The sequence below is a fragment of the Triticum aestivum genome, chromosome 2A (assembly GCF_018294505.1).
Source record: "Triticum aestivum cultivar Chinese Spring chromosome 2A, IWGSC CS RefSeq v2.1, whole genome shotgun sequence".
Classification (NCBI taxonomy): Eukaryota; Viridiplantae; Streptophyta; class Magnoliopsida; order Poales; family Poaceae; genus Triticum; species Triticum aestivum.
In genome coordinates this window covers 636,006,817-636,019,935 of record NC_057797.1, presented here as the reverse complement: position 1 = coordinate 636,019,935, position 13,119 = coordinate 636,006,817, and the positions used below count along the sequence as shown (strand labels likewise).

Here is a 13,119-nt window from a genome sequence, read left to right as displayed (position 1 = left end):
CTCTTCCCCGAAGCTCTACTGGATCGTGAGTTGACGGGACGTCACCGAGCTGAACGTGTGCTGAACGCGGAGGTGCCGTATGTTCGGTACTGAGGATCGGTCGATCGTGAAGATGTACGACTACATCAACCGTGTTGTCATAACGCTTCCGCTTACGGTCTACGAGGGTATGTAGACAACACTCTCCCCTCTCGTTGCTATGCATCAGCATGATCTTGCGTGTGCGTAGGATTTTTTTGAAATTACTACGTTCCCCAAGAGGATTTGCGGGCATCCGGACAACACCCACGGCCGCTTCTGACCACCCTGGTCCACCCAAAACCATCCTCCCTCGCTCGCGCGTGTTCCCACCCAATGCAAGCTCCCCGCATTCATGTCTCTCTAGAGCGGGTGCTCCACATTGAAGCCGGCCCAGAGCGGACGCGACCTCTCACTGGCTTCTCCATTGAAGCGGTGCACCTTCCAAGGGAGCTACCTGTTACACGCCCGACTGAACACACCTCCTCGCTGCATTTAGACACCATCATTAAATCTGCACGTGTGCCTAAAAACCTACTCCGGCCACAAGTCCATCTGTGAGCCGCCCGTTATTAAACACAACACCAGTTGGCTCCAGCCGTCCCCCCATTATTTAAACGATGTGACACACCAGGTAAAAAGCGCACCACACTCTGCTCACATCTCCTTGTTACACACCATTTTCTCCACATTGTTCATGGCATCCGACGAGCAGGAAGAGCAGTTCTCAGGCACAAAAGCCGTCTGGGTTGCCCACCCAAGCCGCCTTATACGAGCCATGCAACTCGCTGCTCCACCTCCCTCGCCTAGTCAAGTTATCGCTCCAAGCCGGCGTGTGGTTCAACAACTCGTCGCTCCAAACCAGCTCGCGGAGGAGTGGTGAGTTGCTCCAGGCAGGCATGCGGGGAGCATGGCGGAACAGGCATCATGGCTACCATGGACGAGGCCAGATGCCGTGCCATCCACCGTCAACATTGGCGGAACCGCGCCCCGTCCGTGGAGAAAGAAGCCGACCACGCGGAGATTGACGAGTTGATCGCCAGCACATCCGCGTTTGCTGCCAACTTCAAGAAAAAGTAGAACACGGGAGGCCGCCGCTACTCTGGTCCCATGATGGCCATCGCCGGCATGTCGCCGGCATGCACAACCGATGACTTGCATGGCTCTGCTTAGATCATCGTCGGCCCTCGCCTCGGCTTCACAGAAGCGGAGCCCCCCTTCCCCTCCGGCTGAAGCACCACCTTTTCACTTTGATGAGCGGCACAATTGGGCATAGGAAAGATACGGGGGAAGAATATACCTCCGGGGCTCACGCAGTTCGACGGGCGGGTTGCCGGACATGGGAAAGACAAAGGGATCCGCCGCAGCCGGCAGTAGACTAGTGTAGCATATCCGTGTCGTGGGAATGGAGGTATACACGGCCGGACCTACACATAGTTTTACCTATTTTAGTTAAAGTATGTCAAAAATGTAATGAATATCGTCCGGTTTATATAAATACGCCGTGTTTGCATGAATTTCGTCCGGTAGTTGAAACCCGGCTTGAAATGTACGCATGCAACGTTGGATGGTCAGCTCCCGTATCAATGTCCGCGGACTGCTCCCCTTGCCAGTGAACGGATGCCAGAGTAAATTTGTGGATCGGTGTTGGAGATGCCCAAGTGTTACTATTTCCGACGTCGTTTTTATTTTGAGGTTCTTCTCACTTCCTTGTATGGGTTCAACTGTTTTTGCTTTATATAGGGGAGAAATCTTGTTTCATGGAAATTCTGCGACCTCGGGTTTTTCCGTAGGGGCTGTGCGAGTACGTGCATATTTACATCTGCGTTATACAATGCCCTTTCCAGAATATATTTAATTTAAAGAGTCAGTCCACTTGCAGGAGGACACCGGAAGCTAGCTAGGCATGAGATATATCGAGATGACGCACCGAATGTCGTGTGCTCCTGTTGCTTCACTTCTCCCCCAAAGATACACCCGAACCAATTGCAGAATACCATACCGTCCACCCAAATAAACAAAGATCCGAGAATGTATCGCCATCGAAGCAAAAGCGTCGATGGGCATCTATTCTATCCACTTGCGCTGTTCTTTGTGTATTCCCAAAGTCTAACAGTGCGCCCTCCCAGCTGCAACGCCGCCTGCTCCGAGCATCGCCATCATCATCATCATCTGCCACACAAGTACGCGTGTCGACTGCTCAAAGCTCCAGCCAAAGGACCAAGCTAGGCCACCCCAAGTTAACTCTGCAGAACCAGCTGAGCTAGCTCCTCGACGAACAGACATGAAATTAAGGATCTCATTCTAGATTGTATGGTGAGATCGAGTTTGTTGCTGCGCACGTGAATAGTGTGTGCATGTGTGGATTGTAATCTTAACAAGCTCCAAAAGAGGGCGTGATCTAGCGCTAGCAGCAATCACGAGCTTTCATTTTTGCGTGCGAAGAAAGGGCGTGCGTATCACGGTCTCCGAGGACCACCGGCGGGACTGTAGCTACTGTAGATAATATTGCTGCACAATGCTATTGCCATCGCTGTGTGCGTGTGGAAAATGGAATAGACAGGGGACCGGGCCTTACCAAGACAGCCTATGAGCGCATGCTTCGCCAGGTTATTGAGCTTGCTAGCTGCCGATAACATTGTTTTCCTGAAACTTGCTTGCAGCTACGGTTTCGTTCGTCGCTGTCATCAGTCTCGTCTGATGTGGACTTGACATTTCAGGTTTGCGCGCCTTTCTATTTCAGGTTCAAGCTAATTTTTGAACTAGTTATGTGCCGAACATGCGATTAGATATAGCTACCTAGGCCCCATTCATGCTTGGTACACCAAAGCAAGACGACCTTTTGTTTCTGGAGAAGAGAAGGCCGCCAAGCATGCATGCATGCACATATGTGTGCTATGTGGGGCCCTTGTAGCAGCTGGTCAGCTCCGAACAAAAGATAAAGCAGGGATTAACTAATGATGAGGTCGAGCCCACGCCGGACCACACCGGGCGCCTCTGCCTGCACGCGGCTGCACCTGCACCGCCACTCACTCAGGCCGCCCCCACGCCTACGGCTAAGCCATGTTTCTACCAGGACCTGCTTACTTATTACTTCTAACCCTTATTCTGGTGTACAGTACTTTGCATGTAGGAGTGGCATTTGTATATATTTTGTAAACACTCGATCAGATACCTTGCACAATCCTGCACCTACTGTCGTTTATACTACTAGACGAGAGGGAAATCCATGGTGCGCGATTGACGCCCCGGGATCGGGTATAGATCATCTCTACTCCTGATGGAGCAGTTGGTAGTCTCGCTTCCGGGTTTTTTTTTCGTCCCACCACTTTCGTCCGGTTTTTTTTCGTAGGTTAACCGTCGTAGATTTTTTTCGATGATGGTTTCTTATTCACTGGTTTATTTACCCCTCTTTCCTTGCAAATCAGGACTTTCCAAACGTGCACGCAATCACGGATCTAAATTTACTAACTTATCCAAATCAACCGATACCTTCCATTATTGCAAATTTCTTTAGGAAACAAATAATAGATTTTAAGGAAACAAATAAAAGATTTTAAAGACACATCATACTTTACTAATAATCACTAAAAATCAAATCTAAATTAATTAACCTTACCTTAAATCACTCAATCACTTTAATTAGAAAACATTTTCTTTCCTAACTGCACCTCACTTAGTGTGCACATAACAATCCGAAGTAATTAGAGTCACATGATTGAATCCATTTATTTAGAGCGACATGATTGCGTTCCGGGATGGAGGCCATGATTTCGTCGAGATCGTTGCTGCCTCCTACACTCAGGGTGTGTCGCCGAGATCGAGGCGAGCATGAGGAGCTGTGGCCACCGCCATGGTCACCTCATCGCAGGGGATGGAGCACGCCGTCGGCCTACAACTTGTGGAGATCAGCACTTTCCAAACGTGCACGCAATCACGGATTTAAATTTACTAACTTATCCAAATCAACCGATATCTTCCATTATTGCAAATTTCTTTAGGAAACAAATAATATATTTTAAGGAAACAAATAAAAGATTTTAAAGACGCATCGTACTTTACTAACAATCACTAAAAATCAAATCTAAATTAATTAACCTTACCTTAAATCACTCAATCACTTTAATTAGAGAACATTTTCTTTCCTAACTGTACCCCGCTTAGTGTGCACATAACAATCCGAAGTAATTAGAGTCACATGATTGAATCCATTTATTTAGAGCGACATGATTGCGTTTCGGGATGGAGGCCATGATTTCGTCGAGGTCGTTGCTGCCTCCTACACTCAGGGTGTGTCGCCAAGATCGAGGCGAGCATGAGGAGCTATGGCCACCGCCATGGTCACCCCATCGCAGGGGATGGAGCACGCCGTCGGCCTACAGCTTGTGGAGATCACTGTTGCTCTTCAGGTCGCGTGGTGACCGGATCTTGCCGATGTGTCCCTCCCCGACGACCTCCTCTTCGCCCGGTTGGCCGGCATGGATCTCGCCACTACTGCCCTCAACTTCTCTGCCTCGAGCTCCACGGTCAGCCACCATGGATCCCCCAGCTGGAGGGTCACGTGAACCAGCCGTCCTCCCATGCTGCAGCGGCGAGAAGGTGACATGGCTCTCCGTACACGAAGAGTGGAGTGTGGAGTTCGGTCAAGTACTTATATACTTGGCCTCTACTGCTGATCCATGTACATGGAGAAGAACGGACAACCGCTCATTCATGCTTCGTTCCACTCCTTTGCGCTACATTACTGGAGGTGACATTTTCCTATCTCTCTATGTTGTAACAAGCCTGTTGCCTGCATAGTTAATGGATTTTTTATTTAAATTTATCGCTGCTTAGTGCTTTGTTGCAATTGTTCACGCAAGATTCTTATATATAATCTGAGCGTATGTAGGCATACTTAGCTTTGCTATTCCATTTTTTTTGGCGCATAGAAATAAGAGTATTGTCCAGGTTAGGTATTCAATTGAGTATGGTATTTGGATTGCTATCAGAATGTCTTTTCTATGCATGTGATTTTTCACATCTGGTTATAATATTTGTGAAGACATGCATTGCACGTGCACTTGGAAGCGGGCCCGTGGCCCGCGCTGGACGGCGCCGACGCCGACGCGAGCCACCTCGTCCACGTATTCTTGGAGTTGTGGCTGGTCGATTTACATGAAATTAATTCCCTCAATTCTGGTGGCAAATATAATACACATAATCCATATTGTTATGCACTAGCGTGTATATGTGAAATAGATGGATTATGGTCCCGTACCCAATAAGATGGATATGTGTGTGTGTTAGAGAGAGAGGGAGAGGGGGATAGAGAGTGAGGAAGACGGAGGAAGAGTGTGTATCTGTGAGAATTTGATGGTAAAAAAGGTCGCCAATGTCGTAATATTGAACTCTTAAAGTTAATGTGGCCCCGTTGCAACGCACGGGCGTTCTTCTAGTTTATATATAGCTACGCTGCTCCCAGTCCCAGATGGGAAGTTACGTGCCCTCAAAGGCTTAGTCTGCCCGTACGTGTCCCACTTTTAGCAAGGATGAGCACGGTGTGAGGTATTTCGCTTCTGTGGCACTGCATTTCCATTTGGAGGAGGGTCCCCATCGGAGATACACACTGCTTGGGTCGGTCGAGAAGTAGGGTCCAACCGGCTGAGCCGAGAGCGACCACACATCGAGGTGAGCCAGCAGAGAGCTGCCATGGTTTGTTAACACATTGTGCAGACAGTTAGCTGGCCATATATTTGGTGTGTGTTTTTGTTTTGCTGGGGGCATCTATTTGTCGTCACGTCCACTAATACTCCGACTTACACTAGTACTCCTATATTTATGTTTTTTCTGGGGGCGTATATTTATGTTTTCCGACTTACACTAGTACTCCTATATTACAACTCCTCATGCATTTCAGTATACACTATGTATAACGAGGGAATGCAAATTATGTGCGAGAGCAAGTGCTCCATGAGTGACAACAGTAGTTGCATCAGACCCCGGTCCATGCATGCATGATTGCATAATTCCAACTTGCGCCATGCATCTCCTCCTCGATCGGCAAAGTGCATGCAACAGGATGTGTTTGGTCCCAATATTGCACCGCCCATGATAACCGTAATAACCATAATTACTTGCTTTCAGTTTCAGGGCCACACAAAGCCAAATGCACGTTTCACGTATTATCGATCCATCAATCCATCACCGAGGGGTTGAAGGATCGGAGCAGCACCTTTACATCGTTACATGCATCCTCCCTGCCTCCGCGCATTTGAGTAGAAAGGTGGCTTTCTGCTCTCGCTCGCCTACCCGGCCATCATTCCCGCGCGCCTCGCCCTGAATAGCCACCTTTCTACTTATAGTCTATAGATGAGCCGAGTTAAGGAAGTGGAGTCTGCGACACCCTTTCGGTCTTGGCCGGAGCTCATCGGAGGGCCGAGGAGACGCGGCCGGCCGGGGGCGATAGATCGGTCGCTCGAGGAGGCCGGCGTCGCTGTCGTGAGCGGGTGGGGGGGGGGGGGGGGGGGGGGGGGGGAGGTGGCGGTTACGGCGAAGAAGGCCAATAGAAAACGCGGCTGAGAGGGAGATCGTGGCAGATCTCGCCGTCGCTGTCTCGCCGCGTCGCTCCTGGATTGCAGCTAGCCTTGGCCCGCAATCCATCCGCGCTCTCCGGCCACCCACCGGGGCAAGCAGGCCACCAGTGTATATATATAGCCCGGCTTGTCCCTCCCCTCCATCGATCGACCCGACCATCCGGCGAAAGCCAGCGACGGGGGACTAGCTAACTGAGGTTGCACGCTAGCTAGCTCCTGGCTTCCATCGGAGACTGAAGGCCAGCTCGAGTCTAGCTGCTGCAAGGTAGCAGCCGCGCACAGGAGAGGAGGGCGGGCCAGCTAGGTACGCAAGATAGTTAACCAGCATCCATTTACCTCGTGGTTTCTTCTTCTCTTCTGCGTCGCCGTGCATGCTGAAGTTTTGACCGAAGCGTGCTTCGTGGGTTAGGGGTTCGCTTGCTTCGAGGTGTTTGTCGGAGGAGAAGACGAGGAGGGGGAGCAGCGAAAGGTTGGCCCTGCCCTGGAGCAAAAGCAGCGCTTGGCAGAACTCGGTGCGCGCATCTGCACGCGCGTAGGCGTGGTGAAGCACCGGTACGTTCTTCCTGCGCCATAGATTCTTGACTGTCAGCGTGCAAGTGTGCTTGTCTTTCACTCTCTTGATTGATCGTATGTGTAGATAGTTAGATATAGCAGTTTTGCTATAGCACATCTAGATGTGCTCTAAGTAGCACATCTAAATCTTATGTTATTGATTTTACGCTAAAATAAAATTTGTGCAAACATTTTCTTTTGTTTTTTTGTTCTTTTCTTTCCAGATTAATTGAGTCACTTACATGTGTGATAAGTAGGGCACATCTAGATGTACCCTAGCTATAGCACATATGTATGTGCTCTAAGTATTGCACATCTAAATCCTCCTCATCCACATGAGAAATTTAATTAGTTTTGACTTGCGATCTACTGCTTCTGGAATGCAGTCATTATATTTAGCTTCGTCCGCACAAAAGAAAAATAACAATAGAAAAATATGGGGCTCAATCATATGGTCCTGCAATCCTACATACGAAGAAAGTATTGTCCTTTCTGCCATGAGTTCGTAATTACTCTTATTTTTATGTCTCTCTTTTAGTTCTAGTTCAAAGGAGCTATTATTAAACATAAATTAGTTTTCTATAAATCCCCATCCTTTATACAGAGCAAAAGTGACATTCATCTTTTTACTAGTTGGCCTGAAGATGTATAGTTGTGAGTTTAATTTAGCAAAATCTGCACTTTTAACCTTTCGAATAACCTAGCTTTAACCACACACATAGCAAAGCTATGCAATCCAAACAAAAGGCCATGAAAATTGTCCTAGTGAAATTTTGTATATTCGACAATTACAACTTGGTTTGCCTAGAATTAAGCAAGCATTTGATGTTCTTGCACCAATGCATATTCTTAGAGTAGGCTATCACTTTTTCAGCAAGATCTCAAGCTTCACACCTTTTATATAGAAGTCCACAGAGTTATGATGAGTACGAACACACCTTCATGAAGTTTTAAGTAAACAAAGGCCATGAAAATTGCCAAAGAGTTGACAAAGAAAAGAATCAGGAAACATGCAATTTGATAATCATACACTTGACCAATTCATTTCATTGCAATGAAATCGTTGTCAATTCAACCTAGTTTGCATAGAATTAAACATCTTTTATAATGCTGATTTTTGGAGTAAGCTATCACACTTTCTTAGCAAGGCCTCAAATTTCACCATTTTTATATAAAGATGTATACGCAAAAGTGTGTCGACTTTGAATGTGAATATAGCTTCATGAAATTTGAAATATGACAACTAATATTACATGTTTACATATGAATATCACTACTAATTCTAATTTGCTTCAAATAATTGAAAATCTGCCTGTCAACTTTTTTGAATCCCAATTATTTTTATTTAGAAACACCTAATACTACATAAACTCACACACACATGCACACCAGTAAGCTTCTAGTCCCACACACACTCACACAATATCTACTGAAGATTCAAACCATGGGGCCTCATGATCAACACATATACCTCACTATTGACGGGAACATCGCCTCACTCTCACACTGAAATAATAATTCACATAAATGAGACGACGAAGCATCAAACCTAGGAGTAATTAATCCCTTATGGGCGTTGGATTACAATCACCCTCCAAAATTTGCACTAGTTTTTGTTAGGTTTTATATGAAGTGATTAGAAATGTGACTTACAGATGTGTTGATCTTTTGTTTGTTGAAAAGGAGGAGAGCCGCTGGCCTTACAAATTTGATTGACAAATGTAGAGCTGCATATTATAGTCCCAATAGCAATAAATTCTACTCCCGCCGTTTTTCAATACAAGACCACTACCCCATTTTTCAGATAGGAAGAAAACCAAGCCAACTAATAAATAACACGATTAATTGTGTGGAAAATTAAACCTCCCATGTTCCGGGCTAATCAAACATGTTGCATGTGGTGTCTCTTTCTCTATGGCTAGCTGCAACATTTGCATAAATAAGCACTATCATACGAGGCAAAAATCTGATCAATTCTTCTCGGGAAGAGATAGTGAGCTTGTAACTTTTTTGTAATTGCCTTGTATTAATACCAGAGGGAGTATAAGATGTTGCACACGAATGGAGATGGAGTGACCATAATTAATAATCAGATGCATGATTCAAGAATGTTTTTGTTTATCAGGGGCAGTAGTGTCAACTGTCAACTAACTTGCTTCTAGCACCTATATTATTTTGATCAGTGGAAGAAGATGAATGCTTTCTCCCACGTCCCCCCTGGTTTCCGTTTCCACCCCACTGATGAGGAACTGGTGGATTACTACCTGAGGAAGAAGGTGCAACTGAAGAGGATTGACTTAGACATTATAAAAGACGTTGATTTGTACAAAATCGAACCTTGGGATCTACAAGGTAATCACAACTTCACTCATTCATGTTGTATACAATACAGCCAAACAAGCTTTCCTATGAGCGTGACCTTGCAATACACTACTCTAGCATGATTAGCAGAAGAATGACGTACCAGTCCATGCATTAAATTCAGTTTTTGAACGCACTAACCATAGCTCAAACGATGCTCAAACAGAACGATGCAAGATCGGAACGGAAGACCAGAACGACTGGTTCTTCTTCAGCCACAAGGACAAGAAGTATCCGACCGGCACTCGCACGAACAGGGCAACCACGGCGGGTTTCTGGAAGGCCACCGGCCGGGACAAGCCGATCTACGTGAAGCACTGCCTCGTGGGGATGAGGAAGACGCTGGTTTTCTACAAGGGCCGGGCTCCCAATGGGCAGAAGTTAGATTGGATCATGCACGAGTATCGCCTGGAGACCAACGAAAATGGAGCTCCCCACGTACGTAAGCTAAGCTGGCAAGCTCCCAAAATGTGAATGCTAGTAATAATTATTCGCGTCATACGTACCGTTCTTCAGGACCATTCCATCCCTAATGAAAATGTTAATTTGGTTGTACGTTTGGTGTTATTCAGGACGAAGGATGGGTGGTATGCAAGGTGTTCAAGAAGCGAGTTGCGACGGTGCAGAGAATGGCCGCCACTGACTCGGCCTTCTGGTTCAACAACGATCATGTGGCGTTCATGGCGCCTCGCGTCGACTCGCCGAGGCAGGCAGTGCACCACCTCCAGAACGCGGCGTACCATCATGGACACCACCAGACCTACCACCACCCGTGCAAGGTGGAGCTGGAGTACCATCAGCTCCTTCCTCAGGAGCCGGCAAGCTTCCTGCAGCTCCCGCAGCTAGAGATGCCCGGGCTTCCGGACCTGATCGGCGCCGTAGCTGCCAGTCTCCAACCGTGCAACCAGACGCACGACGGACAAGCTTCTCGGCAGCTTGAGATCGAGCCGGTTTATGTGACGGACGCATCCGCCGGAGAGTGGAGGGACCTTGACAAATTCATGGCGTCCCAACTCAGCCACGACGGCTCAACTCCGAAGGAGTCTAGCAGCTACGCTAATCCGGCGCTGGCGTTTCAGGCGGAGGGGAAGCACGAAGAGGCCTTGGATTACGTGTCGGCATCTGCCTCCAGCGGAGGGGACAATGGTTTGTGGAAATAACGTACGGCATATACAGACACAAGATACGAAAAGATACACACTAACGCACATCACTGTATAAAGCTTAAAAATATTGTGGTGTGAGATGATTAATGTACGTAAACATAGCTAGCAGTGCTATTAATTAAGCTCTATATATATGTACTAATAAAGTATAGCCAAATTGGTTGTACTTGCATGCACAATTTGGAGGGTGTAATGTCATAAGGTACTACCGCCTAGGCGATTGTAACAGCAATTTAGCTGCTCATGCTGTATAGTACTCCCAAAATGGCTGCTATATGGTCGGTGCCATGCACAGCTAGTGGTTATGCGCTTTCCAATTCAAGCGATGTAGTATAATTTTGTGAGTAATTTCCCTGATGCTAGACACCGCAGTGTATTGATATTCTTTACAGTTGTAGTGCTAATAAAACCTATCTATATCGATCTTATATGTGAACAACATATAATCTGGGTCACACACAAATAACATATAGAGGATTTTGTGCAGCGTATTGCATATGCAGCTCCAATCCCAGCCCTGCATTAGGCATGTGGGCAGGAACACAGAAAGCACTTTTTACTGGTGCAGGGAGATACCGGCGAACCATCCACCGTTCACATGATTTGCGATCTGTGTTTAAGTGGGACCCATTCATATGTATAACCATGTATTATGGTAGTTAATTTTTTGTATATAGTCAAATCAATGTCAGATTATTAGGGCCCATGTCAGGAGAAGTACTTTTTGCAGTGGCAGGTACATATGCATGCAACATCTCTCCTCTCTCTCAAACAAACCCATGCATTTTATTTTTGTTTACATTTTTAGGTGGCCAATATTTTTACAGCATTGTTCTATTATTTAAAATTTTCATATATTCAAATTCTTGAACATAAGATCTTTAGAATGAGATCAATCTTGAGTATATTTAAACTAGTTTAATTTTTACCATTTCAATAATATCAAAATATTAATTTCAGTCATTTCACATTACAATTTTCAAAATGATTGAAATAGGTTATTGAAATGATTGAAGCACTTTTCTGAATACAGTTTTCTTTGTGAGTTTCATATTCCAGCTTGCGAAATTGCTTCTTCAATGGAGTAATTGTGATGTGTGTTTTTCGAAACTAGTGAAACATATCTTTTGTAATGAGTGTAATCAGTTTTTTGAAACAAGTGAAATATAGTACTCCATCCATTCCAAAATATAGTGCGCCCGCGCTTCCCGAGGTTGAACTTTGACCATAAATTTAACGAACGAGACCTACTGCGGCGGGAGAAAAAAATTACATAATTAAAAACTTCTTTCGAATACGAATTCACTGATATAACTTTTGCTCCCGCCGCAATCGGTCTTGATAGTTAAATTTACGGTCAAAGTTGAAGCACGGGGATAGAGAAAGCACTACATTGTGGAATAGAGGGAGTATTTCAATTGAGCGACTGTAATGTGCCTTCTGAAATGAGTGTAATACGTTTTCTGAAATACTTATTTTGGAAACTAGTGAAATGAGTGTAATACGTTTTCTGAAAATGAGTGTAATGTGTTTTCTGAAACTAGTGAAATGGGTGAAATCTATATTTTGTAAATGAGTGCAGTGTGTTTTCTGAAATGAGTGAAATAAGTTATTTCAATTAAAGTGAAATAAAACCAATTTTTGCCGCGAAACTAATTTTTCAGTGTTTGAAAATGGTATTTTTTATTAGTGGAATACATTTCAATATATTTCGTAAATTCACAGTGAGATTACTATTGCAAATGAGAGTAATGTGTTTTCTGAAATGTGTGAAATCTTTTTTTGGAACGAGTGAAATGGTTTTTTAACTGAGTGAGTGTAATATGTTTTTTCTGAAATTAGTTTCTTGAAACGAGTGAAATAGAGTTTTAAAATCTATATTTTTTTTATGAGTGAAATCAGTTCTTTATGGGTGAATCTAATGTGTTTTGTAAATGAGTGGAATATGTATTCTGGAATTAGTGAAATAGTTTGTTTGGAGTGAGTAAAATCTGTTTATGGAAATAAGTGAAATAGTTTATTGAAATGAGTGAAATAATTTTTTGAATAAGTGATATCAGTTTTCTGAAACTCGTTTGAAATATAGTCAAGTTTGGTCTTGTTTTACAGATCTTAGCGTCAGAAAATCAAATATATAAAATGTTTCACAAATAGAAATTTGGTTCATAAGTTATTAGCCATTCGAAATGTGACCATGAAATAAAATACAACTAGTTTGTTTGGGGAGAGAGAACACTTTAAAATGCATGCAGCGATCCACACCCACTCTCACCTGCAAAAAGCTACACACTGGTGGGCTCCACCTGTGTATTTCAATGGTATAATAATTTACATATTTATACTTGTCAGACTGCACAAATCTTGATAAAACCGATTGATGGTGCATTGCATACTGGTACATCCCGGCACCGGTAAAAGAACTTTTTCGGGCAAAGACGGAACCAAGA

At 44.9% G+C, this 13,119-nt stretch overlaps 1 protein-coding gene across 2 annotated transcripts; it reads left to right on the top strand.

Moving 5' to 3' along the window:
- The first annotated feature begins 6,547 nt into the window (after window positions 1-6,547).
- Window positions 6,548-11,011, top strand: LOC123189918 (NAC domain-containing protein 7). Of its 2 annotated transcripts, none has more exons than XM_044602436.1 (5): window positions 6,548-6,897; window positions 7,003-7,145; window positions 9,329-9,497; window positions 9,673-9,944; window positions 10,079-11,011. In XM_044602436.1, the coding sequence occupies exons 3-5, from the start codon at window positions 9,338-9,340 to the stop codon at window positions 10,664-10,666; spliced, it is 1,020 nt and encodes a 339-aa protein (XP_044458371.1). In that variant the 5' UTR covers window positions 6,548-6,897; window positions 7,003-7,145; window positions 9,329-9,337; the 3' UTR covers window positions 10,667-11,011. The 2 variants fall into 2 exon arrangements, with proteins under 2 accessions (XP_044458371.1, XP_044458373.1); XM_044602438.1 differs by having other exon boundaries at window positions 9,308-9,497.
- Window positions 11,012-13,119: the final 2,108 nt, after the last annotated feature.

Excerpts from the sequence above, each read along its gene's own strand:
- LOC123189918 (XM_044602436.1), top strand. The coding sequence starts at position 9,338 with ATGAATGCTTTCTCCCACGTCCCCCCTGGTTTCCGTTTCCACCCCACT. Across the intron at positions 9,498-9,672 it reads CGAACCTTGGGATCTACAAG|AACGATGCAAGATCGGAACG; the intron begins GTAATCACAACT and ends ATGCTCAAACAG. Across the intron at positions 9,945-10,078 it reads ACGAAAATGGAGCTCCCCAC|GACGAAGGATGGGTGGTATG; the intron begins GTACGTAAGCTA and ends GGTGTTATTCAG.